General features: G+C 42.4%; 2 protein-coding genes across 3 annotated transcripts in view; both read right to left on the reverse strand.

The window, feature by feature from the left end:
• Positions 1–1998: 1998 nt before the first annotated feature.
• ZFP36L2 (ZFP36 ring finger protein like 2) lies at positions 1999–3770 on the reverse strand. The gene is given in 3 exon segments (XM_074204761.1): positions 1999–2229; positions 2231–3502; positions 3640–3770. Coding segments are annotated over 3 exon segments (1464 nt in total). The 5' UTR covers positions 3691–3770; the 3' UTR covers positions 1999–2088.
• Positions 3771–6869: 3099 nt separating this feature from the next.
• Positions 6870–27562, reverse strand: part of THADA (THADA armadillo repeat containing) — a 433450-nt gene continuing 412757 nt past the window's right edge. Inside the window, exons 37-38 of one of the 2 annotated variants that reach the window (XM_074204775.1) lie at positions 22201–22370; positions 6870–8332 (exon numbers count right to left, since the gene is read on the reverse strand). In XM_074204775.1, coding sequence (XP_074060876.1) covers positions 7955–8332; positions 22201–22370 — 548 coding nt within the window. In that variant the 3' untranslated portion in view covers positions 6870–7954. Of the gene's footprint in view, positions 8333–8353; positions 13324–22200; positions 22371–27562 lie in introns of those variants that run through there. The other variant, XM_074204781.1, reaches the window with a different exon arrangement.

Consider the following 27562-nt stretch of genomic DNA (forward strand, 5'->3'; position numbering starts at 1 on the left):
AGAGGAAGCTAGTTTGTTTGTATATGTTGAAGATAAAGAGCCCGGGGCATGCATGGGCACTCGAGAACCTTCTGGAACCTATTTGCTTTTAGCAGCTTGCAATCACTTCTGAGGAATGGGAGGGAGTGTGCCAAGACTTACTGAGTGGATCACAATTAAGGCACTTCAGGTAGGAGAGAGAAAGAAACGACCACTTTATGGACACTGGCATTAAAATAATTGAATTTTTTTCCAAAAATTTTATTGGGGGAAAAACTACAAAACATTTACAGTACAAAGTTTACAGTCACAATTTGTAGTGAACTGGCTCCCCAAAATATATTACAACTCAAGTTGACTTACTCTTTAGTTATACATTCAAAAACATACTTCTGTTAAAGTAGTCCAAAGAGTACATAGGGCTCCTGTGCCTATGTACAAACAAGACTCAAGCTACTTATTCATTCATCCACCGTCCAGGAAAGTTTGGGGTGGGAGAAGGAAAGGGGGGAAGAGAGAGGGAGAACTCCTGACTTTCTACAAAGAAAAAAAAAAATTACAAGTTTTGGAACTGAAATAACAAAAAAAAAAAGGCATGTTCATGTACTAACAATAAGGTCTCTGATCCAAGAGGTGGCCTCTGCGTATATTTAATAAAAAGTGGTAAAACTTTTCTATTTTTGTAGTTGAACCCATCCCTACATTCAAATTCTCTCAAGCATTAAGAAAGAAAATACTTATTTGGTTGAGGAAGATTTAAGGCATGTCCGGACCTTTCCAAAGGCACAAGGAGACTTAATACTGGAGGCCCCTCAATTATTGCTACATTATTATTATTATTTTTTTTATACTCAAGGGTATATCACAGTGGGATTGGTGGAATTAGGCAACAAAAATACTTTTGGTTGATTCGTAAAGCTGGAGTTAGGTAAAAATTCTGGTACTTTGAAGTCTGATTGCAAAGTATGTGGTTGTTTTTTTTTTTTCTTTAAAGTTGGACGGGCTACAATCTTTTTTTTTTAATACATTCTAAGAAATCTCAGAAAGATCTTCCTCAAACTACTTCCACAGCATCAAGATAGATTTCTATTAAAGAAATCATGCAATCTTTTAAATTTACGTAAACAAGAAAAGAAATTAATGAAATAAATATTACATACAATCTCTTAAATTAAGATTTAACTCATTTACAATAAAATAACCAAGTGAAGTTACAAAAGGCATATATTACTGTGAAAAGAACATACACTCCACGTTTCGCCGATTAATAATGGCAATCATAATTTAAACATAATAAAAGAATATATATCTATTGCTTTTCATCATACCCGATAAATACAGTATGAACAAAATTCTCAATGTATACTTTTCACAAGATAATAAATAAGTTAAATAGTTTTTTTTTTATATTGAGTTGTGGTGCAGTGGTGCTAGTCAACTCAAAAACAGCTCAACGAAACAAAAATCAGCAGTTATCTGTCAACAATTAAGAAACTCAACTCGGGTTTTGAGTGCTTCCCAAGAAGGCAAAGGCAACATTTTTTTCCCTAAAAGAAACATCCACTATGTGGTGGTGGTGGTGATGAACCGACTTTGGAATGGAAGGGTGGTGTTCTAAGCATATTATATATAGCTCTATATAAAACTACAGCACTGTTATCAAGGCATATTCTTGGCAGGTCGCTGGACTTTAGAAGCTTACAGTTTAGTAACGTGGCTTTTTTTGTTTGTTTACACTGTATTCAAAGACAAATATGACCATTAGAAACTTCTCCCAAGAGCGGGCAGTTCCACACCTAACTGAGAGTGTGACTAGGCTTCCGAGTGAAGAGATGGAATGGTGGTAGCTGCTGGTGCCGGGGGGCTCCCGTGCCCCCCAAAGTTCAAAACTCATCCGAGGTCTAGAAAAATAAATGTTCTGGCTAAGCGTTTGTTCTACTCCCGGCGCGTCTGCTCGGCTTTTTCGTCTCTTTTTAAACACAGATCGGCTGTTTGTTCGTCTCCCCACCCAGTCGGCCGGGCCTTTTGGCAGCTCGGGGGTCCCCCGGGAGCCCGCCGGGCCGCGCGGTCCGGGCCCGGCCCCGGCCCCGGCCCCGGCCGCCCCCGGGCTCAGTCGTCGGAGATGGAGAGGCGGCTGAAGATGGGCAGGCGGCGGCCGGAGTCGAGGCTCGGGGACTCGGAGCCGCTGAGGCTGCCCGAGCTGAGGGAGCCGCTCAGGTAGCTCTCCCGGTCCGACAGCGAGTCCGGGGGGGCTGGGGGGCGCGTCGAACACGGGCGACTCGGACAGGCGGCGCAGCGGCTGGAAGCTGAAGGGCGGGGAGGCGGGCGCGGCCGCGGCGGGCGGCGGCTGCTGGCTGCGGTAGTAGGCGGCGGCCACGGCCAGGTGGTGAGTGTGGATGGCCAGCGGCGCCATGAGGCCGCCCAGCTCCGGGCCCGAGAAGGGCGCGAAGGCGCCGCCGCCGGCGCAGGCGGCGCAGGGCGCGGCGGGCAGCAGGTCCTCGCCGCCGCCCGCCCCGTACAGCAGCGCCGCGGCCGCCGCCGCCGCCGCCGCGGCCGCCGTCGGGGAGCAGCAGGAGGGGGCCGCGGCCGAGGAGGACGAGGACGACGAGGAGCAGGACGAGGCGGAGGAGGAGCAGGACGAGGCGCTGGAGCAGGACGAGGCGCTGGAGCAGGACGAGGCGGGCGGCGGGGTGCGCGACGTGGGGCTCTCCAGCAGCGGCGCCTCCAGGCCCGCCGGCGGCTGGTGGTGCGCCGAGGAGAAGCCCGAGAAGCTGAGGCTGTGGTGCAGCTTGGGCCGCGGCTCGCGCGGGGCCGCGGGGAAGCCCAGCGGCAGCGCGTCGCGCGGCCCGAAGGCCCGGAGGTCGCCCGCGCCCGCGCCGCCGCCCGCCACCCCGGCCGGCGCGGGGCGGCGCTCGTCGGCGTTGTGGATGAAGTGGCAGCGGGGCCCGTAGGGGCAGAAGCCGATGGTGTGGAAGGTGCGGCACAGCTCCGTCTTGTACTTGGGGTGGCGCGTGAGGCTGCGCAGCTCGTGGAAGCCGTGCGCGAACTGGCACTTCTCGCCGTACTTGCAGGTGCCGCTCTCCTCGAAGGGGCGGCACAGCTCCGTCTTGTAGCGCGTGGAGTTGATCTGCGAGCCCGCGCCCGCCTTCTGCTGCTGCAGCTGCAGGAGGTGCTGGCTGCGCTCGCCGTTCTCGCTGAACGAGCGGTCGCGGAACTTGGCGTCCTTGGGCAGCAGGGCCGCGCCGCCGCCGCCGCCCCCCGACGGCTCCTTCAGGCCCGCGTAGGCGCCCGCGCCGCCGCCGCCCCCCGCCGCCGTGCCGCCGCCGAACTTGGGCGAGCAGCGCCCGGGGCCGGCGGCCGCGCTCGGGGCCGGGGCGGCCAGGGCCTGCAGGTTGCTGGCGGAGTGGCGGCGCAGGAAGCCCGGCGCGAAGCCCGAGCCCGCGGGGCCGGCCACGGGCGCGCCCACCGCCTTCTTGTCCAGCACGCCGGGGAGGTTGAGGCCGCTCAGGGACTTCTCCGTCTGCTGCGGGAGGAGGCGCGGGTGAGCGCGGGGCCCGGCTGCGGGGGCCCGGCCCCGGCGCCCCCCGCCCTCCCCCCCCCGCGGCGGCGCCCCCCGCCCCCCCCCCGCCCCGCGCGCCGCCCCCCCCCCCGCCCGCCTACCTTGCAGAAGAAGTCGAGGTCGTAGAAGGCGGACAGCAGCGCGGCCGACATGCTGCCGGGGGGCCGCGAGCGCGGCCGGGACGCCGGGGGCCGCCGGGTGCCGCGAGCGGGCCGCGCTCCGAGCCGCGCCTCGTCCCTCCCCGCCCCCCGCAAGGCCGCTCCTCGGAGCCCGGGGCGCGGCGAGCGGACGCTGGAGCCGGGCCCCGCCGGCCCGGGCCTATATAGAGGCCGCGCGGCCCGGGGGAGGGGACAGAGCGCGGCCCGGCCCGGGTTTCCAGGCAACGCGGCCGCCCGGCTCCCGCCCACGTCACGGCGCCGCGGGGCCGCTCATAGGCCGGGGGCGGGCCGGGGGCGGGGCGCGGGCGGGCCGGGGGCGGGGCGCGGGCCGCGGGGCTCCCCGCCCCCGGGCCTCGTGCGCCGCCCGGCCCGGCGCGGCCCGGGACGCGCTCCCGCGGGGCCGGCCCACGCCCCCCGCCGCTCAGGGCCCGGGGGGGAGGGGCTGGAAGGTGCCAGAACGCCCGCGCCGCCCCCCCCCCCCCCGCCGAGGCGGCGAGCCCCGGGGTCCCGCGCCGCAGCCCCCCGGGAGGACGCGCCGCGCTCCGACACGTGGGGCCGGGGCCAAGGGCGCCTGCTCCGCGGGGCCGCGGGGCCGGGGAGGCCGGGAAAGCCCGGGGCCCGCAGGCTCCGCCCGCCCGGGCGGCCGGGGAGGGGCCGGCGGCGGCCCGCGCGTCACAAGACCGCCAGCCGGGGCCAGAGGCGGCGAGCCGCGGAGCCGGGCCCGGGCCCACAGCCCCCTCTAGCGCCCGCTCCGGCTCCCGCCTGCGCGCCGGCCCGGCTGTCAGGTGCCCCGGCCCGCGCCCCGCCAGCGTCGCGGCGCGCGTGAGCGGACTTAGACCGCTCTGTGCGGGGAGGGAAATTCCGAACCCAAAACCTTGCAAAAAAATGATGAAAGATTGGTGAAAACACAAATAATGTATTAAAAAGAGAACTTTCCTAGTAGCCATACACCTACAACCCAGTTAGACTGCTTTCTCTTAGGAGAGGGAGGAAGATCTAAAACGAAAACTTGCAAAAAAAAAAAAAAGGAAAACGTTGCATCAAATGAAAAAAAATAAAATATTGAAAGAAAAGAGCTTGCTACATAGGTGTACACACATAGCCTGTATTTTGTTGGGGAGGAGGAAGGAGGGAAATGAAAACTCCAAACCTTGCCGACACTGATAGTTGGAAACTTTCTTTGCGTGTAAAGTTGGAAAAATAAAATATTTTTTAAAACGTTTGTGAAGGACCCAGCAGGAGATTGGGTTCAACACAACATGCCTCCCCTAGAGGGTAGCTCAAGGCTGTAAGTGGGGGATGAGGAGAGGGAAGCCTATGAAATATCTACGATCTTGGGGAAGTCATTGCACTTAAATCCTGGTCTCAGGTTTCTTAATTGGATAAATGAAGTTGTACCGGATGATCTTTGAGGTTTCTTCAATTCTGATTTTATGGTGAAGGGGTGGTGCAGGGGAATCTGACTTTACAGGTTTTTTTTGGAACTGGAGGGAGGGTCTTTAAAATCAAGACCAAGCCCTCTATTTTACAGGTTAATATATCCAGGTACTGAAATGGCCCCTGGGGAAGTCTTCCTAAGACCAAATCCAGCTTTCTTTTCACCAGAATGACAGTCACCCAAATTGTGGACACTTAGAACCAAGGGACAGGAAGCAAATAATAATAATACTAATAGTTCTTAAAGGCTATGCTTTGGTAGGCAAGCTGTAAAGTCTCATGTCCAGGCAAGTCAGAGTACTCACTAAGTTTGAAGAGAATCATCACATCTTCAGGTACACTCACCTTTTTTTTTTTTTTTGGGTCTAAGAACCATCCTGGCTAAGTTTGGAGAGGTTCATCAGGTTATCTTCAGGTGAATATTTTTCATTCAGCCATCAAAATCCCCAGACCAGTTACTAAATCACAATGAGGCAGCAATGGTAAAGGGAATGCCAGTTCTAAGCAAAGCAGACCCTCTGACAAATCTCAGAAGGTTTTCAGTCCTTTTCCCCTAGAGAATTCATTACTTTCCTTAGATCTAGCAGTTGAGGTCAGTTGCAGAAGCATTTTTTTAGGTTTTTTTTTTTTTTTTTGCAAGGCAATGGGGTTAAAGTGGCTTACCCAAGGCCACACAGCTAGGTAATTATTAAGTGTCTGAGGCCGGATTTGAACTCAGGTACTCCTGACTCCAGGGCCAGTGCTCTATCCACTGCACCACCTAGTTGCACCAGAAGCATTTTTTAAAAACAGAAATAAAATGTTAGCCTGTCCATTCTCCAGTCCATTTCTCTGATACAACATGGGGATACCAGATTTAGCAACACCCACTCCCCCATCCCCCCTTACTCCCCAGGCCCCCCCCATCAACCATTCTCACTTCTCAGGTGGGAAACTTTTCATAGGCAAAAGAAAAATGGAAGGTATTCACTTCTTTTAAAGTGAGTTTTGACTTCCCTGTTGTCAAATAGTTCAGACAGCATCATAAACAAATAGATTTTGGTATATGCTATGCATTGTCACCCTTGTCATTTCTAAGAAACCATGGTCAAGATATTTTCTATTTCAAAAAGAGGCATATTAAATCAATTCAGCATTTACTTTTTGGAGGTGGGATCTTAGTATATGGAATCAAATGAGCAAAAGACATTAGTAATTACTGGGTCAAACCCCCTCTGTTTTACAGCTAGAAAAAGGGAAGCTCTGAGGTGACATGGCCCAGTCAAATAATTAGTTAAATGGGACCAGAACCCAAGTCTCAGGCAGGGTTCCTGGCCAGTATTCTCTCCATTATGTTGTGCTGCCTTTTTGTGTCTCAAAAACCAAACTCCAAAGGTCAGTCTTGGGATCTGGAAGTTCTAGTCCTGAACTAGACTTTGTCTGGACTTGAACTATTTTTCTGACTTTGGGCAAGTCAATGACCCAGATAGATATCTCCTTAAGACAATAAAATGCATAGGAATTCTTGATTTGTTAAATGTTCCTAGATATCCTAGTTTCCCCCTCCCTCATATTAATTATTCAACATTTACTCTCCAACAATGGAAATTAGCCTATCAAATACTTTCCTTCCCACAAATGCCTCTCAGATTTTGACAAACATTAAAATGACTTTAATTGATCTCTTAAGAAGACATTATTAAACAGTTATTGGCCAGATGCTAATGAAGTACTGTGAATTTTCACACAAATACTAAATGACTAAAAATGGTTTTCTAGGATGACTTGAACTGAAGAGTGAAGCTGGTATCTGTTAAAACACATCCTGGATTGCTTAATATTGAAATAACTGAATCTATGACCCTTCTGAAGGTGTAAATTAAAAGGGAAAAAAGAGTCTAGAAATGTTGCTCTATTTCAGAGTAATCTAACAAAAACCCATACGAGGGTGCCACCTCCTGGGTGTTCTGGGAGGCATCAGGAAATTCTTAGAGGTCTCTAGCTTGTAGCATTCAAATGGATGGGGTGCAGAGAGAAAGGGAGAGAGAGAGAGAGAGAGAGAGAGAGAGAGAGAGAGAGAGAGAGAGAGTGTGTGTGTGTGTGTGTGTGTGTGTGTGTGTTCTTTCTTAAATGAGAAGCTTCTTGGCACTTTCATCAAACAAAATATAAGGCGGGCAGGTAGTCAGGGGACCTTCTTCCCCCGTGACCCTTTCTAAGAACTTGTTTCTTTGTAGGCTACAATCAGACTTTTCAATGACTGCTTTTGATCAAACACCTTGGGAGGTGGAGGGGTGAGGGGTGAAATACCATAAAGTTCTTTCAATGATTTGGGGCAAAATATAATTTCTAAATTAAAGGTCACTGTGGGTCTCCTACACAATCAAATCATCTATATGAGGCTGCCTCTTTAATTCACTCAGATTTTTAAAATGGAAACATTTGGAATATATTTCCTTCTTTGCTAAAATGGAATAAAATTTCGAATCTGATCAAAGAATCCAAATGAGGCCCCCTCCCCACTTTTAAATCATGTTAAAAACATGAGAACCGAAGGGGATTTCGACAGGGTTAAGCTAGACACTAGGGAAGAAAATAACTAATTCAGGCCTGCAGGTGGCTTGCACCTGGGAGCAAGGTAAATCTCAAGTTTAATGGCTCCAATTCCAACAGTAGCTGGAATAAACTTGGCTGGCTTGCAGAAACTCAGTAATGTATTAAGAAGAAAGGGGGGCCACAGTGAACAAAAGAAAATTTAATTTAAGTAACATTTCCAGGATATTCAGTACAGGAAAATAATTCCCCAACTCTACAACACATCCCTTTCCCCTAACACTTGGTTTATTTAGGCTTTGTTCTCTATAGAATTAAATGATAACAGGTAGGGTAATCCTAACAGCCCAGCTCTGGAGTTCTCCTCCTTCCCATCAAGAAAGTCCACCAACTTTAGGCAAGCTAACGTTCTTTGCTTCAGGATACACAGTCTTGTATAGTCAGTAGTCTTAGAAAATTCAGGAGTTGGAGGCAGCTCTTTGGATAGTTGAGACAGGTGTTGGTTCTGCCGGGATGCTGCTTCTCTCAGTTGACTTATCTCCCTGGGATGCTGGGAAGGCCAACTTTTCTTACAGAGAGGAGACAAGTGCTTGACCAGATGGCTGACGTAGGTTAGGGTCTCTGCCCAAAAGTTCACTTCTCCTTTGTCAAACACAAAGTCTTCTTCCACCTGAACCAAAAGAACAAATGAGCAAGGTGAGAAATAGTAATATTAAATATTTAATTAATATTAAATAGTTATATTAAAGACAGAGAACAAACCTCTCTTCCCCCTTGGTCCTTGAGGGACAATATTGGGGAATAACATGAAAATAACATGAAAGTTGGAGTTGGAGAGACCTGAACTACTTTTATTTTTTTTAGGTTTTTGCAAGGCAAATGGGGTTAAGTGGCTTGCCCAAGGCCACACGGCTAGGTAATTATTAAGTGTCTGAGGCCGGATTTGAACTCAGGTCTTCCTGACTCCAGGGCCGGTGCTCTATCCACTGCACCACCTAGCCACCCCTAGAGACCTGAACTTATATTTGATATCTGTTTATGGTGTGTTGGTAATCAAGGCACTTCAGTGCTCTTAAAAGGGGGCTAATCACAGAATCTGAGTTTGAGAAGGGGCTTACAAAACTGGTCAGTCCAATGTGAACAGGAATCCTTGTGGGAAGAGACTGCCTTTTGCCTTTTTTTTCCCCGGGATCCCTAGTTCTTAGCACAGTGTAGATGCTTAATGTTTGTTGATTGATTGATTTAGAGCTAGAAGGGACCTTGGGACCTTAGTCATCTAGACCAAACCTCATTTTGTAGCTGAGGAATCTGAGATTCAGAAAAGATGGAATGACCTACCCAAAGTTACACAGAGAGCAACTGGCTAGTTGAACCCAGGTTGTAGGATCCTAGATTGAGATCTTGGGAGTCAATATGGTCCAACATCCTCATTTTACCGACGGGGAATTTGGAGTCTAGAAAAATAAGTGACTTGACCAAGGTCACATAGTTAATGGCAGAAGAGCAAGAATCTGAACCTCTGACTCCGGATTCTGATCTTTATGTTACATCAACTTCAGACTCTAAATCCAATGTTCCTTCCTATTTCATAATTATTCAGAGAAACTCCCTATTCCTGGAGAGAGCTGACTCAACTTTTGGAAAATTCTAAATGTTGAGATTTTTCCTTACAAGGATCTGAAATCTGCCTCTCTCTAACTTCCTTCTGTTGTTCCTAGTTTCTGTTCTGGGCCTTAGAAGAAGTAGTTCAACCTTTGTTCTACATGATCTGAGAAAATCTTTCTAAGGCTCTGGTTCTTACAAGAAGTTGAACCCTTGTTCTACATGACCTGAGAAGAGCAATCTAAGGCTCTGAGCCTTAGAAGAAGTTCAAGCCTTGGTCTACATGATCTGAGTACAGCTATCACCTGCTTTCTTGCCTCCAACTTTTCTCTTCTTCAAGTTAAGGATTCCTAATTTCTTTGACCAAACTTCATGTGTGGGTCCTTAAAATGTGATGCTCAGGTCTCAACATAATACTCCAGATGTGACATGAAGAGAACAGAAATGGGCCTTTTGTATTCTGAATACTACCTTTCTTAACTCTACCTAATTCAATTTATATTCTGAAATTTGGGGACAGATATGTTTACTCATTGATTGAAATTGATTCTGCATGCACTAGAATCTCGATTTCTTTACCTGAGTTATAGTGTAGTTATACCTCTCCTATGTATATTTGCAAAATTAATTAACCCCCCCCAACAAACTCAGAATTTTATTTTATTTTTTATTTTTTAGGTTTTTGGCAAGGCAAATGGGGTTAAGTGGCTTGCCCAAGGCCACACAGCTAGGTAATTATTAAGTGTCTGAGACGGGATTTGAACCCAGGTACTCCTGACTCCAAGGCCGGTGCTTTATCCACTACGCCACCTAGCTGCCCCTATTTTATGTTTTTTTCCTATCAAATTTCATCTTCCCAGAAAATTAAAAAAAGTTTCCACTTCATATCCATTCAATTGGCAAAAAATGATCCAAAAAAATGGGAAGTGGGTGGAAAATGACAACTTTTGGCAGGGCTGTGGGAAAACAGGTTCACTGACACTTTGATGGTAGAGATTTGAACTAGTCTAGCCATTATGAAAGTCATTGGGAACTGTACCCCAAAATGTCACTAAACTGCATATGCCAATTGATCTGTTGATACTTCTAATAGGCTTATATCTCAAAAGGCTCAAAGAAAGAGGAAAAGGATCCATATATACAAAAAATATTTATAGAAGCTCTTTGTGTAGTGGCAAGTTGCTGGGAAACTAAGGGAGCACCCATCAGTGGAGGAATGACTGAATAAATTATGATATATAAATGTAATAGAATATCAATGTGCCATAAACATCGAAAGGTAAACTTAGAAAGACATGCACATTAATGCTGAGTGAAGTGAACAGAATCAGAAGAACAATTTATACAATAATATTGTAAAGAAAAACAACTTTGAGAGATGTAAGAACTTTGATTAATGGAATTTTCAAACCGAGTTCCAAAGAATTGTTCTGAAAAAATACTACTGATCTGGCAGTCCATCATTATCATCAATATTTATTTTTTAAATAAGTTTTTACTGATATTTCCTGATTCTCAACATTACCATACTATCCCATATGCCCTTCCTCTTCTCACTCACAGAGAGTCATTCCATATGACAAATAGTAATTTTTGGAGAGAAAAAATGGAAGGCGGCAAAACTGATAAATTGAAAAAAAGTTCCAAAACATGTATAACCTGTGGATCTCCCACTTTCATAAAGGGTTGGGTTGGGAGTATGTCTTCTCAATTTCTTGTTTGATAGTCATAATTTTATTGCATTTATTTTTTGATTTGGGGGAGGTATTATTCTTTCACATCTATACTCTTGTAGTTACTATGTATTTTGTTTTCTTGGCTCTGCTTACTTCACTCTTTATCAGTTCATAGAGAACTTTCAATGCTTTATTCATCATTCACATCATTTCTTACAGCCCAGTAAAATTCCATTTCATTCATATACCACAATTTGTTTAGACATTCCCCAATTAATAAGTTATCTACTTTATTTCCAATTCTTAGCACAAAAAAAAGTGTTGCTATAAGTATTTTGAAATATATGGATCCTTTTTTTTCCCCCTCTTGTCTATGGATTCTTTGGGAGATAAGCCAGGTAATTGAGAAGTTGGTTCAAAGAGTATGAACATTTTAGTCACTTTATTTGCATAATTCTTTCTGATTGTTTTGATTTGCTCTTTTATTAGTGATTTGGAGCACCCTTTGACCATGTATTTACTGGGGAATGGCTATTATTTCTAAACAAATATCACTTCATTTCTAAGTTTCTAAAAAAATAATCTAATGGGATAATATGAAGATCATGTATACATTTAAAAGGTATTGTGGAGTATTGTGTAAGGTACTGATCTAAGCCGAATTTCTACTAGACTGCTTTCCAGTTTTATCAGATAGGAAGTTTTCCTCTAGCTAATATGTTTTCCATTTTTATCAAATACCAGGTTATTGAGTTCTACTGTTTCCTGAATCTCCTTTGTCTAATTTGTTCCACTGATGTGTCTCTCTATTTTTAATCACTTTCAAATGGTTTTGATGACTGTTACTTTATCATATAATTTGAGGTCTGGAAGTGCTATCCCCCATTGTACTTTACTTCTTTTCATTATTTCCTTTAATATTCTAGATTTTTTCCCCCAAATGAAATCTGTTATTATTTTATCAAGTTCTATAACATATTCCCTTGGTAATGATCAGTGAGATATTAAGTATATATTGATTTTGGTAGTATTGTCTTTTATTGTATTTTCACAGGTTAAGTGTAATATTACATTAGTTATTCAGGTTGTTCTTTATTTAAGGAGCACTTTGTAACTTAATATATATGTCTTTTGTGTGTTTTGGGAGGTGGATCCCCAAGATATTTTATGCATTTTGAAGTTATTTGGAATGGGATTTCTCTTCCTGTTATCACATCTTGTGATCTGTAGAATATTATATAGAAATTCTGATGATTTATGAAGATTTATATTATAATCAAGGAACTTTGCTCAAGTTATTGCTCAATTAGTATCTTTGTTGATGCCCTAGGGTCTTCTAAATAAACTGCTATGTCATGAGCAAGTAGGGATAGTTTTATTTCCTCTTTAACTGTTTTGATTCCTTTTGTTTTTCTAAGCAATTCCAGAACAATATTAAATAATAGAGAGAGTGTGCATTCATGCATTCATGCTCTACCCTTTCAGTTATTGGAAAGGGTTTTAATTTATCTCCATTGTACAAGATGCTTGCTTCTTGGTTTTTAGATTGAAGCTCTTTTATAATATTTTCTTAAAGTCCCTCTTTGCCTATTCTTTGAGGGTTTTTTTTTAGCAGAAAATCTTGTACTTTGTCAATGACCTTTTCAGGATCTACCAAATGAAATGTTTGTAGGATTTAGAATGTTTTGATTTTTAATTGATTGATTATGTTGATTGTTTTCCTATTGTTGGGTCATCCTTCATCCCTGGTATAAATTTCATTTGAACATAATGAAAGATTTCTTATCTAAGAATTTATCTAAATTGCTATACTCTATTAGAATTTTGTTTTACATTTTTTTGAGTTAACATTCATTAACGATATTGGCCTGCAATTTTCTTTCTGTGCTTTACCTTTCCCCTGGTTCAGGTATTATATTTGTCTCATTTGTCTCAATTTTTGAAAATAATTGTGAACATAAAGATACCAACTGTTCTTTAACATTATCCTGTTTTTCTTGTTAATTTAACTGTTTGTGTTCAAAGTCTTTTGAGTTTTCTTCATGAAATCTTTGGTAATCACTGAGCAATTCAAAGTTTACCAGCCTCGATTTCTGCCCCTGATGACTTTTGGGTGGTCTGAACTTGGGTGTTCTTTTTCTTGGACATGGTGGAGTGTTCCCTAGCCTCCACATGTACATGTACAAGGTCCTGACTCCCTCGGGCCTCAGCTCTCTGCCCACTGCTGGCAGCGCAGAGTCCATTTTCCCCAGCAGGGCCAGTTTAAACCTTTGCAGCACTGGTGCTTTCAGTTTTCAGCCCCTGGCTGACCCTTGCTCCTGAAGGGCTTTGGCCAAGCTTGAGATGAGTCCTGAGAAAACTTCCATAGCCTGGCTCCATAGCCCTGGGAAAAAAGAAAGGGGCTATTAGGGGAGGGGGTGGGTGGGGTGAATTTTGATGTAAGCTTAGATCATGTCCTTGGGGAGGATGCTTGAGTATCAATCAAGGTCAGTGATTGTCAGTTCCTTGCTTTGGGGTTGTTGGTTTTTTCTTTTCTTTTCTTTTTTTTAGGTTTTTGCAAGGCAAATGGGGTTAAGTGGCTTGCCCAAAGTCACACCGCTAGGTAATTATTAAGTGTCTCAGACTGGATTTGAACCCAGGTACTCCTGACTCCAGGGCCAGTGCTCCTGTGCCACCTAGCCACCCCTTTTTGTTTTTCTTTTTTGCATTCTTGTGGATTTTGGGTGTCCTGAACTTTGGAGCTGGCTGAAGTTGCTTTACATTTGAAGCATCATTTCTGTTTTCTGAATGGTTGTAGGGATCATAGAAAATGTCCAATCTACCATCTTGTTGCTCATATGATCCAAGAGAAGTCATCAAGTATTTATAAAGCAGGTAAAATGGGTGCTGGGTATGGTGCTAAAGCATTGAAGATATGAAGAAAGGCAATAACATCGTTCCTGTCCTCGAGGGTCTTCAAATTCTAATGAGGAAGGCAGTAAGTGGACCTGGGAAGTAGTCTCTGAGCAAAGGTACTCTTAGTTGGAGTGGGGACCAGGAAAAGCATCAAAGGTAGGCTTTGAGTTGAGTCTTGAAGGGAGCTAGAAAAGCCAGGATGGAGATGAGGGAGGAGAACATGGGGGGGGGACAGAAAGTGAAAAGATAGAGAACTGAGAGATGGAGGGTCATGAGCAAGGAATGGTAAGAAGGCCAATGTGACTGGATTGTAAAGTACATGGAGGGCAGTAAAGTATAATAAAAATGAAGGGGCAGGAAGGGATTAGTGAACAATTTTAAAAGAGAATATTTTCTATTTGATTCTGGAGGCATTAGGGAGTCATTGGAATTTACTGAAGAAAGACTCCAGTCAGACTTACTCTATAGGAAGATGAGTAGATAGGTTATTGGGACAATGATATGGCACAGTGGTTAGAGAGCTGGCCCTGAGATCAAGGGAATCTGAGTTCAAATACAACCTCAAACTCTTACTAAGCTGTGTGACCCTGACAAGTCACTTAACCCTGTTTGCTTCAGTTTCCTCATCTATAAAATAAGCTGGAGAAAAAAATGGCAGATCATTTCATAACTTTGCCAAGAAAACCCAAATGGGGTCATGAAATATTGAGCACAACCAACCAAAAAAAAAAGTGTCTATATTTGTATGTTTGTATGTATGTGTGTGTGTGTGTATAAAATAATCCAAGTGTAAGGTGATTAGAGCCAACACCAGTGTTGTTTATGTGGGTGGAGATCAAAAGAGTTGTATATTAGAAATTCTGTGAAGGTGGTTATGAAAAGGTATAGAATGAAACAATTTTTTTTTAGACATGGCCAATGTGGAAATTTGTTTTGTTTAACTATGTATAAATGATACAAGGATTTCATTTTTCATTCATTTGAAGTGTTAAGAGGGGAGTAGTGATGAGTTTATCAAAATAAAAAAAAGCAAGAAACTGAGTCACTGAAGCATTTAAAAAAATGCTTAGAGGAGAAGAAAATGAAGGTCAGTAGGAAACCACAGACAAACTGGGCAACTTTGGAGATAACATACTGAATTTATTATATGCTTAAAGAGAAAAGAAACTGGTCATAAGACAGATTTGTGGCTTCATATATGGTCTTCTTTTTTTGGTTTTACTTTGCATATGGAAATGCTTATCTTATTGGGTATTGTTTAAGTTCAGAATAAAAAAAAATTAAAAGGACAAAAAAAAATTTCATCTTCCTTATAAAATGTGTATTCCAATCTGTCATCATGGCATGGAATTGATCTTGGGTTCTTGAAGACAAAGTCAGTAAAATGCAAACCTCTAGGAGGACCTACTATGCTAGAAAGACTTAGGATGGGTCCCAGCAATAGCCTCTGTCTGTTCTCCAGGGACTAGACAAACTAATTGTGAAGAGTTGCATTATGAGATGATGTTTGTAAAGTTCAAAGAATAGTGACTGGCACATAGTGAGAGCTTAATAAATATTTATTCTCTTCCCCCACCTTTGGCTCCCGGAAAGAAGCTAGCTATCAGATAATGGCAACCTATAAAACACAATAATCACAGTCATTATCATAACAAAGTGACAAAAAGTTACCTAAGACAAAATCAATAACTACCTACCCAATTACCCATTTTTTAATTTCTAACATATTATTTTTTTAGGTTTTTGCAAGGCAAATGGGGTTAAGTGGCTTGCCCAAAGCCACACAGCTAGGTAATTATTAAGTGTTTGAGACGGGATTTGAACCCAGGTACTCCAGACTCCAGGGCTGGTGTTTTATCCACTACACCACCTAGCCACCCCTAACATAATTTTTATAGGAATGTTCGATATAAGTATTAAAGTCACCCTTGATGAAGACATGTGATAGGAACGATGAAAGTTCCACAAAAAATATTCTATAGTAGACCGTGTCTTTAGTCATACAAATGTGTAGAGAATACAAAATCCCATTTTACTTATTATTCCTTGACTACAAAAAAGGAATTTGTTTTGACAGAGCAAAGTGCCTCCTCAAAGAAGATCCCTCAACCAGATGCCTTCCAAGCTTATGTTAAAATTGTACAAGATTGCTTGCAAGATGCAAAAGAAGGGATAATATTGTTAGAAAATCTTCTGACTACCAACTGATTATTAAGAAAGGCATATAAGATATACTTAACAAAGTTGGTTAAAATTTTCATGGAGAATGTTCAGTTTGGACCCAAATTAAAGAAAGATTTCCTATCCATGGTTAAGCCTTCCATTGTTGCTATTTATGGATAACATTGTGGAGAGCAATGTAGGACTTTTAAGTGAAACCTATAATCACTTAAAAAATACTTGGCCTATCTATCCACATTGGAAAAACCAAGAGGATGATGACTGCCCATGGATCAGGCTTTGACTTGGATGGATTTCTCAGATAATGGTCCCTAAGCTGTCAGTTTCTTCAGATGGCCAATGATTTGGGCCTAGAAATGAAGAGGGGAATAAAAGAGAGCAGGTTGACTTGCTTTTTTGGGTACAGCATGAGTATCTCTGGCAAAACAACATAACCACTTGGCTCCTCAAAAGGTCAAAGATAGAGGGAAAGGACCCAGATGCACAACAATATTTAGGACAGCAGCCTTTGTTATAGTAAAGAACCAGAAATAAGTGGGTGCTTATTAACTGGGAAATCAAAGGGTATAAATGGAATGGAATATTATTATGCTATAAGGAATAATGAAAGGGACAGATTCAGAGAAATCTGGTAAAACTTTTATGAACTGATCCAGAGTTAAGTGAACAGGACAGGAGAACAATTTATACAATGATGGCAATAATGTAAAGGAACCTTGGTCAAATGACTACTTTTGACGTCATAAGATGAGAATGAATTATACTTCTATGGGTTGGAGGTATATATATATAAATATGTTGTCCTTTACTTATTTTTTACAAGAAAGAGATTTAGGGAAGGGGATTGAGGGAGAGAGACGGGAAGAGGGGAGAAAGGAAAAAAAGAGTCAATGAAATATTTTTAAATTGGAGAAGAACCGAAGGAAGTTCAGATGGGGACACAGGGAAGCAGAGCAGTGTTGGTGCTATCATATTAAATTTGATATACCGTTTTAAAGGGTACCAGATATTTGCGGTTTCATATGCAATCCTCTTTTTTCTTTTCTTTTCTTTCTTTTTTTTCCCACACTGAAATGTTCATGTTTGTTAAATTCATAATAAAAAAGAAAGAAAATGCCCAATGCTTTTAATGACCTCAAGTTTCTCCCTGAAACAAAGCCCAAGGTCTTTAAAGCAATATTCTTCCAGGGGAGGCTGTGAGTCATGGAATACCGCAGTCCTGAGGATTAAAATTGTGGGTCACTCAAAGTACAACATCAGGTTGTGTGGAAGCCTCCACACCATGCCTTTCTTTTTTTCGGCCTTTCATTCTCAGCTAACAACATTAACAATCACTACTACCACTACCACCATCACCACTGGTATTATTATAATATGATGATACAATATTATAATATAAAACCATTGTTCCATTATGTTATTAAATTATAATGATTTATAATTCAAAATGCTTTACCTCAAATTACCTCAACTGATCCTTACCTCTGGGAAGTAGGTGCTAATATCATTTCCATTTTACAGATGAAGAAGCTAAGTTTGAGAAGTTAAAGACCTTGCTCAGATTTACAGTCAGTAATTACCTGATTCTAATTCAGGTCTTCCAGATCAATATTCTATTCACTCCATCATATAAAGCTGCCCTATTTTTACCCCCCTCCTCCCTAAACTTAGAATTTGTTCCTGTCTTTTTTTTCTCTGAGAGGGGAGCATCCCTGTCTCTTTCACAGAGCCCCAGGGCTCTGTGACACTTACCTGGCTCCCCCAAATGGCCTTCCCAACATCCCTTTGTAGGTTGTCTTTCCCTCTTAGAATGTAGACTCTTTCAATCTGTATTGCTTGATTATATCATTAGTGCTGATTTTTAGCAATGTACCTATTTGACACAAAAGAATTTAATAAACCTTCTGTCTGTCTGTCTGTGTATCTATCCATCTGGTCTATTTATCTCTTTGTCAATCTGTCTGGTTTATCTATCATCTCGCTATCCTGTTTTCTCTTGTCTGTCTTTTCATCTATGTGCCAGTTTGTCTATCTATCTGTCTGTCTTGTTTATCTATAAGTCTATTTGTGTGTGCCTATCTGCCTTGTCTATCTATCTGGTCTGTCTTGTCTGTCTGTTTTATCCATCTGTCTATCATGTCTTGTCTATCTGTCTGTCTGTCTTACCTTTCTGGCCTGTCTGACTATCTGTCTGTCTTGTCTTTCTGGTCTGTCTGTCTCTCTGTCTTGCCTGTCTGTTTTATCCATCTGTCTATCTGTCTTGCCTATCTGCATGTCTGCCCTCTCTGTCTCCTACTCGCTCTCTCTCTTTGAAAAGAAGTACAACAAATGAAGGTTTATATGAAAGAAGCAGACTCAGAGTGCAGAGATCTATGATTTCCAAAAGGAGGGGGCATTGAGCAGGTCTTGGGGATCCCTGTTGGGCAGCCAGCTCATAGACTAGCTGGTGTCTGCACCTTCTCTCTCAGTGGAGGATTTTGGGGAGCCCATGGGCAGTAATCACACAGGTTGAGAAAGTACAAAAAAAGCAGGTGATCTTTGAGAAGGATTAGCCGCTTCAGTGAGCTAAGATCACTGAGGAGAATCTCACCATTCTAAGCTTTCGACTCCTTGGCTGGGTCCTAGCAGGGTCCCCCAGTGGGCTAGCTAATCCTCCAGCTTTGTGATTATGCCATAAAAGCCTCCAGGGGGGTCACCGACAAGAGTCCTTAACAGCATGAGAACAAGTACAAGGGAGTGCACAGAAGGGGGTTCCACAGTCAGGGAGCTCAGGGTCCAGTCCTGATCTGGACACATCCTGTGGGTGGTCCTAAGTAGGAACTCACTTTATCTTTCAGGGCTTCCAGAAAGGCTCAGAGAGAGGTTGATCTCAATGGAAAAAGGGAATTTTTTTACTGGATATTTCCCACACCAAATAATCCCCAGATTGGGTTAAAAAATGTTGACCTCAGTATAGAATACTGAAGTAAACCTAGGGGACTTTGCCCCAGAGACCTACCTTCAAGCTGATATCAGTTTTTTTTTAGATTTTTCAAGGCAATGGGGTTAAGTGGCTTGCCCAAGGCCACACAACTAGGTAATTATTAAGTGTCTGAGACCGGATTTTGAACCCAGGTACTCCTGACTCCAAGGCCGGTGCTCTATCCACTGTGCCACCTAGCTGCCCCCCGATATCAGTTTTGCCTTTTACATTTATTAGCTGTGTGACCCTAGACAAATCATTTAACCTATTGGAGCCTCAGGTCCCTTGTTCCTAAAATGAGGGAGTTGAACTTGATGGTCTCTGAGGTCCCTTTTGGTTCTGGTTAAACTTTGGTTAAACAAGACAGATAGTCACAATCAGACAGACAGAATGTTTATAAGTTCTTTTTGTGTCAAACAGGCACATTGCTAAAACCAGCGATAATGATATAATCAAGCAATACAGATTCAAAGAGTTGGGGCAGCTAGGTGGCACAGTGGATAGAGCACCGGCCTTGGAGTCAGGAGTACCTGGGTTCAAAATCCGGTCTCAGACACTTAATAATTACCTAGCTGTGTGGCCTTGGGCAAGCCACTTAACCCTGTTTGCCTTACAAAAACCTTAAAAAAAAATCAGATTGAAAGAGTCTACATTCTAAGAGACAACCTACAAAGGGATGTTTGGAAGGCCATTTGGGGGAGGCAGGGAAGTGTCACAGAGCCCTGGGGCTTTGTGAAAGAGACAGGTATGCTCACCTCTCAGAGAAAAGAAGACCCAGGAACAAATTCTAAGTTTAGGGAGAAGGGAGGGGGTAAAAATAGGGTAGCTTTATATGATGGAGTGGATAGAATATTGATCTGGAAGACCTGGTAATTATGAGGTTACCTGGGAATTCCAGGTAATTACTGACTATGTGAATCTAAGCAAGTTCCTTAACTTCTCAAAGTCCTGGGTGCCTTTAATGACTAACTGTTCTCAGGGTCCGGTGATCCAGCCAGTTCTCAATCTACCTGAATATACTGTCAACTGGTCCATGGGTCGCCCCCTTGACCACCAAGACTGCACAAGAAACTTTTGTCAAATGTGTGGCTCTATTAGAGCAGCTAGGACAGAGTCAGAAAAACATGAGTTCGAATGTGTTCACAGACACTCTGTGACCTTGGGTCAATCACTTAACCTCTGTTTGCCTTTGATCCCTTGGATCCTTGTGAGGATCAAATGAGATAATATTTGTAAAGAGCCGTGAAAACTTTCAAGTACTCTATAAATGCTAACCATTATTACTTTTTAAATTATTAAATATGATGATTACATTATAGGTGGACTTTAGCATGTGAATGGACCTCAACCTGGAAGATTTTTACAAGGGAAGCAGGAGAAGAGAGCAGATAGTTTTAGCAAGGAATCAAACAGCAAAAAGGGCAAAGATGAGATCCAAGTGTCTCTCTTGTTAGAATTTGCTGTGACCTTGTGGGATTCCTTCATCACACTCTCTCCCATGCTGGGATCCTACATCCCAGGCTACTGTTGGGACCTTTCAAATGAGATAATATTTGTAAAGAGCCATGCAAACTTTCAAGTACTCTATAAATGCTAACCATTATTCCTTTTTAAATTATTAAATATAATGATTACTTTATAGGTGGACTTTAGCATGTGAATGGACCTCAGCCTGGAAGGTTTTTACAAGGGGAGCAGGAGAAGAGAGCAGACAGTCCTAGCAGCTATGCTAATGAATTCTGATCCTTGTTCCTGCTGCTTTGGTTGACTGACCTTGGGCCATGACTTACTTCTCTGTGTCTTGGATTTCCTGCCCATGAGGGAACACATTGGCCATTCACTGTTCCCAGGTGGGGATCAGTACAGGTTACTGATGCAGCAAATCAAACACAGGGCAAGAGTGAGGGCTGTGAGATCAGGGGAACTCTGCCCCTTAACACCTGGGTGATCTTGGGCAGGTCACTGACCTGTCCTGGGCTTCAGTTTTCTTATCTTGAAAGGAAGGGGGCCAGATTAGAAGATTCCTTCAAGCTCTCAATCAAATGAGACTATAATACAAAGTGATTTGGAAAAAACTTGCAAACACAGATCATTATGAAATGCTGCTTCATCATAAGGCCATTCAAAAATTATTTGTTTTATTTTTAATTTAGGGAATAAACAAGCAATTCCATAACATAGTACAATTAATAAAAAGATGATTGCACATGGAACTGCAAATATATTATGTTCAGCTGCTATTTCTTTTAAATATATAATAGTTATCATGTAAATTTCTTTTCTTTCTTCCCTTCCCTTTCCCTGGTTCTATTCCCATAGGTGGCCCGGCAGCTACCATTAGGTGGCTGGGTCCCCTAACATCATAGGATCATTGACTGAGAGCTGGAAAGGACTTTGGTAGTTATTAAGTCCAACCCTCTTATTTATTTATTTATTCATTTTGTTTCCCCCTCCCAAGGCAATTGGGGGTTAAGTGACTATTGCCCAAAGTCACACAGCTGGTAAGTGTCAAATGTCTGAGGCTAGATTTGAACTTAGGTCCTCTTGACTCTAGGGTCAGTGCTGTATTCATTGAGTCATCTAACCTGCCCCTAACCCTCTTATTATAATGATGAAGATGAGGCTGAGCCTGGTGGGGATCTCAGGACAAGTATAAACTGCAGTAATTAAGGAGATAGGTAATATAGTGAATAGGACACCAGACCTGGGGGTCAGGAAGACTTGAGTTCAAATCCAGCCTCAGACACTTTCTAGCTGTATGATCCTGGACAAGTCACTTAATCTTGTTTGCCTCAGTTGCTTCATCTATAAAATGGACTGGAGAAGGAAGGAAACAGCAAACTGCTCCTATACCTTTGCCAAGAAAAATCCAAAGGGGATTACAAAGAGTTGGACTGACTGAACTCATCAGGAAAAAGCTCTCTCTAACTTAGCTAGCACACTAGAAGACTTTTTCTTTTTTGGTAAGGGCTTGAAATCCCAAGGAGAAGAAGGCTGATAAGACTAAAAAACAAAAACTAAAGCTAGTTTCCTAATTGATCCCTTAGTTTATTGTTAAATATCTCAACAATATATACAGTGCAGGGGCCCTGCCATTGGTTGCTCTCTTCAGTAAAAGGAGACTCCATGGGGTGAGTTGGCACTTAAGCTCCTGGTGTTTCTATTATTGAGATTTCAGATTGCCTCCCCCTTGCCCTCCCATGACCAAGATGTTCATGTTACCTGAGGCGTGTTCTCTGTACAGTTCTTGATATCATCATCTTCCCCGAGAAGCCAGTCTAGAAGTATCGGGAGTCCTGCAGCCAGTTGGTCCCATTGTTGGAGCAGTTCACACAACAGGGCCACAGCCAAGTCTAGGGCCATCGATGCGTTCACCAAGCAGAAGGAAAACTCTAAGGAGACAAAAAAGATGGGCATCTTGGTGGATGCATTCTTCTACAAGGGTTCCTCAATGACTGGAGGAGACACAGGCATCCTAGGAACTACAAAGAGGCATCCATAGTGTTTAAAGGTTAGCAGGTAGACATGAACAATGGAGTTGTGTAGATATACCAAATATCAATACCTGTCCCAGTGGGAGCCCTACCAAGCCAATTCATCTCTTGAAGCCTCAGTTCTCGCCCTGTTTATTGAAAATCATATTTGTACTCCCCACCTTGTAGACTGTTAAGAGGAAAGACCAATGTGCAATTTAAAATGTTACATAAATAAAAGCAAAGATGGAGGGACTTCTGGCCAAGATGGCGGAGAGAAGACAGGCACAGTTCTAAAGTCTCCTGATCTTTCCCCATCTATCATATGAAACAAACCTCTTAAAAGAAATCTGACCCACAAAAAAGCAGAAAGAAAAGCCAGGAGAAAGAACATCTACCTCAGGATTTGTCTCCCCCAGCGGCACTGGACGAATTGGGGTGGGTGAGTCTGGGCTCAGAGGGAGGATCAGCTCCAGATCAACCAGATTAACAGCTGAAGGGCGTGAGAGCTGGACCTGCTGGATCAGCGGTGGGGCTAGACAGCAGGGGCTTGGGTCAACTAGGGAGTAGAGGCACTGGTGTTGGTGCTGTCCCCCGGGAGCTTGCGGACAGGGCTAGGGAGAGAGTTCCGGTGCAGGAGAGCTGTGTACACCATCCCTGTGCTCCTCTTGTCTGAGGAACTCAGAGTCCATGCCTCCATTACAGCTCAGACCTCTTCCCGGAGCAAACAATTGCAAACTAATTCTGCCTCAGGCCCAAGTGTGTGAGCAGAAGAACTAGCCCACCTGACTAATGACCTCAGGCCAGGGAAAAGAGCACCATTGATTGAAGGCAAAAGAATTCAATAGCTCCAATTCCTCCCTTCAAGCAAAGAGAAAAGGCCTCAATCAAGGTCACAGACATTTCAGAGAAAGCAACCAGCACCTCCTACTGGCCAGCCAGAGAAACTGCACTCAGTGAGTAAAGCCTTTAGTGATCCCAAGCCCCTGTGAACCAGCCCCTCCCCAACTCAAGATCTTAGTAAAATGAAGAAGGGTCAGCAGAAAGGTGAATCCATAGAAAAATTCTTGGAAGGGAAAGACCCCAACTCAGAAAGACCTAGAACCTCTGAGGAGAATATGATCTGGTCTTCAGCACAGAAAGACTTTCTTGAAGAAATAAGGAAGGAGCTTAAAAATTTGGGAGAGACAATTAATACCTTAGAAAGTACAATTGGACAAATATGAAAGGAGAATAAATCTCTCAGATCCTCAATTGGACAAATACAAAATGAGAATAAATCTCTCAGATCATCAATTGGACAATTACAAAATGAGAATAAATCTCTCACATCATCAATTGGATAAATACAAAATGAGAATAATTCTCTCAGATCCTCAATTGGTCAAATGGAAAGCTCTTTCAAAAGTAGAATTGACCAATTGGAAAAGGAGTTGCAAAAGGTTAATGAAGAAAATTCCTCCCCCCCCCAAAAAGAATGGAGTCTACAGAAACTAATGACTCCACGAGACAGCAAGAGTCAGTTAAACAAAATCAAAAAATAGAAAAATATAGAAGAAAATATAAAATACCTCATCAACAAAACCACTGACCTTGAGAATAGATTGAAAAGGAGCAATCTGAAAATTATAGGACTTCCTGAAAACACTGAAGAGAAAAAAAAGCCTGGACTTAATATTACAGGATCTAGTGATGGAAAACTGCCCTGATATCATGGAATCGGAGGGCAAAGTAGTTATTGAAAGACTACATCAATCCCCTCCAGAAAAAGATCCTAAAATGAAAACACCAAGGAATGTTGTGGCCAAATTCCAGAACTATCAGATAAAAGAGAAAATCCTACAAGCAGCCAGAAAGAAACAATTTAAATATCAAGGAGCCACAGTAAGGATCACACAGGACCTGGCTGCATCAACATTAATGGATCGAAGGTCCTGGAACAAGATATTTCAAAGAGCAAGGGACCTTGGAATGCAGCCAAGAATCTACTTTCCCACAAAGCTGAGCCTTCTCTTCCAGGGAAAAAGATGGACATTTAACAAAATGGAAGAACTCCAAAAATTCCTGATGAAAAGACCAGAGATAAATAGAAAATTTGGACATCAAACAGGAGGTTCAAGAGACACATGAAATGGTAAAAAAAGGGGGGGGGCAGTAAAAGGAAAAAAGCTGCTATCCAGTAAGTTGAAACTGGCTATATCCCAGCATGGGAGAAAAGATTCTCATAAATCTTGAGAACTGTAACTCTAACAGAGAGAATATACCTAGCCAGAAATGATGGACAGTCGTGATCTATCCATGAGACTGCTATCTAAAGAGATGTACTGGCTTTAACCCCATTTGGGAGAAAGATCCTAATAACTCTCAAGAATTTTAACTCTATTCGATAGAATATACTGAACTAGAAGTGACAGACACTCAGAATTTTCTATGACTTAGATAGAATGATCTAAAAAACACTACTTCCTTAAAAAGGGGGACAGGAAAGAGACCAGAGGAGGGAGGGGATTGAATGGGGTAAATCTCATTACACTAAGAAGTACCAAAAACCTACAGTAATAGAAGGGAAGAAGGGAGCAGATGAGAAACACCTGAATCTTTTTCTCATCAGACTTGGCTTAAAGTCAACCTACACATACTCAGTTAACTTATAAAACATCTAACCTTTCAAGTATTAAAAGGGGAAAAGGGGAGGGGGGATGCAGAAAGGGAAGGGAAGTGGGGGAAAAAAAGGGGAACCAACAAAAGGAAGGGAAGGGAAAAGGGAAAAAGGGAAAGGGGAAAGGAAGGGGAGGGGGTGATATATAGGAGGGCAAACACACTGAAGGGGGTGGTATTCAGAAACAAAATACTGGGGAATATGGATAAGGGGGGAGGGGGGAAAATTCAAACAGAGGGAAGATAGCACGGAGGGCAATAAAGAATTAGTAATCATAACTTTGAATGTGAATGGGATGAACTCTCCCTTAAAATGTAAGCAAATAGCAGAGTGGATTAAAAACCAGAATCCTACAATATGCTGCTTACAAGTAACTCATTTGAAGCAGAGAGTAAAGGAAAAAAGGTTGGAGCAAAATATATTTTTCTTCAGCTGAAGTAAAAAAAGCAGGGGTAGCAAACCTTATCTCAGACAAAGAAGCAGCAAAATTAGATAGCATTAAAAGAGATAAGGAAGGAAACTTTATCCTCCTAAGAGGTACCATAGACAATACAGTTATTTCAATACTGAATATATATGCACCCAGTGAGACAGCACCCAAATTCTTAGAGGAGAAGCTGAAAGAACTACAGGAAGACATAGACAGCAAAACTCTATTAGTGGGAGACCTCAACCTCCTGCTCTCAGATCTAGATAAATTGAATTATAAAATAAACAAGAAAGAAGTTAAGGAGGTAAATAGATTGTTAGAAAAATTAGATATGGTACACTTATGGAGGAAACTGAATGGGGATAGAAAGGAATATACCTTTTCCCCTAAAGTACATGGAACTTATACAAAAATTGACCATGTACTAGGACATAAAAACCTAATGATCAACTGCAGAAAGGCAGAAATAGTGAATACATCTTTCTCAGATCACAATGCAATAAAAGTCATATGCAATACTGGGCCAAGGAGATACAGACCCAGAACAAATTGGAAACTGAATAACCTCATTTTAAAAAATGAGTGGACCAAAAAACAAATTCTAGAAAGAATTAACCATTTTATCCTAGATAATGATAATAATGAAACAATATACTAAAACCTATGGGATTCTTTCAAAGTGACTCTCAGGGGATATATTATTATAGCTCTAAATGCTTACATGAATAAATTGGAGAAAGAGGAAGTCAATGAACTAAACATGCAACTAAAAAAATTAGAGAAAGAACAAATCAAAAATTCCCATTTAAATACCAAATTAGAAATTCTAAAAATTAAAGGAGAAATTAATAAAATCAAAAGCAAAAAAACTATTGAATTAATAAATAAAACCAAAAGTTGGTATTATAAAAAAACAATAAAATTGATAAACCTCTGGTCAATTTGATTAAAAAAAAGAAATAAGAAAACCAAATTTCTAGTATCGTAAATGAAAAAGGTGAACTCACCACCAATGAGGAGGAAATTAAAGTAATAATTTGAAATTATTTTGCCCAACTCTATGCCAATAAATTTGATAATCTAAATGAAATGGATGAATATTTACAAAAATATAAATTGCCCAGGTTAAATGAAGAAGAGATTAAATACCTCAACAACCCTATCTCAGAAAAAGAAATTCAACAAGCCATCATTGAACTCCCTAAGAAAAAAATCTCCAGGGCCTGATGGATTCACAAGTGAATTCTACCAAACATTTAAGGAACAATTGGTTCCAATTTGATATAAACTCTTTGGAAAAATAGGGAAAGATGGAACTCTGCCTAACTCTTTCTATGAAACCAATATGGTGCTGTTACCTAAACCAGGAAGAGTTAAAACAGAGAAAAAAATTGTAGACCTATTTCCCTGATGAATATAGATGCAAAAATCTTAAAATCTTAGCAAAATGATTACAACAAGTTATCACTAAGATAATACACTATGATAAAGTAGGATTTATTCCAGGAATGCAGGGTTGGTTCAATATTAGGAAAACCGTTAGTATACTCAATTATATCAACAACAAACCTATCAGAAATCATATGATCATATCAATAGATGCTGAAAAAGCTTTTGACAAAATACAGCATCCATTCTTATTAAAAATACTAGAGTGTAGGAATAAATGGACTGTTCCTTATAATAATTAGCAGTATCTATCTGAAACCATCAACAAGCATTATATTCAATGGGAAGAGGCTAAAGGCATTCCCAATAAGATCAGGGGTGAAACAAGGGTGCCCATTATCACCACTACTATTCAATATTGTATTAGAAATGTTAGCATCAGCAATTAGAGAAGAAAAAGAAATTGAAGGAATTAGAATTGGGAAGGAAGAGACAAAACTCTCACTCTTTGCAGATGACATGATGGTCTACCCAAAGAATCCCAAGCAATCATCCATAAAACTACTGGAAACAATTAGCAATTTTAGCAAAGTTGCAGGTTATAAAATAAACCCTCATAAATCCTCAACTTTT

Source organism: Macrotis lagotis, chromosome 1 (assembly GCF_037893015.1).
Source record: "Macrotis lagotis isolate mMagLag1 chromosome 1, bilby.v1.9.chrom.fasta, whole genome shotgun sequence".
Lineage (NCBI taxonomy): Eukaryota > Metazoa > Chordata > Mammalia > Peramelemorphia > Peramelidae > Macrotis > Macrotis lagotis.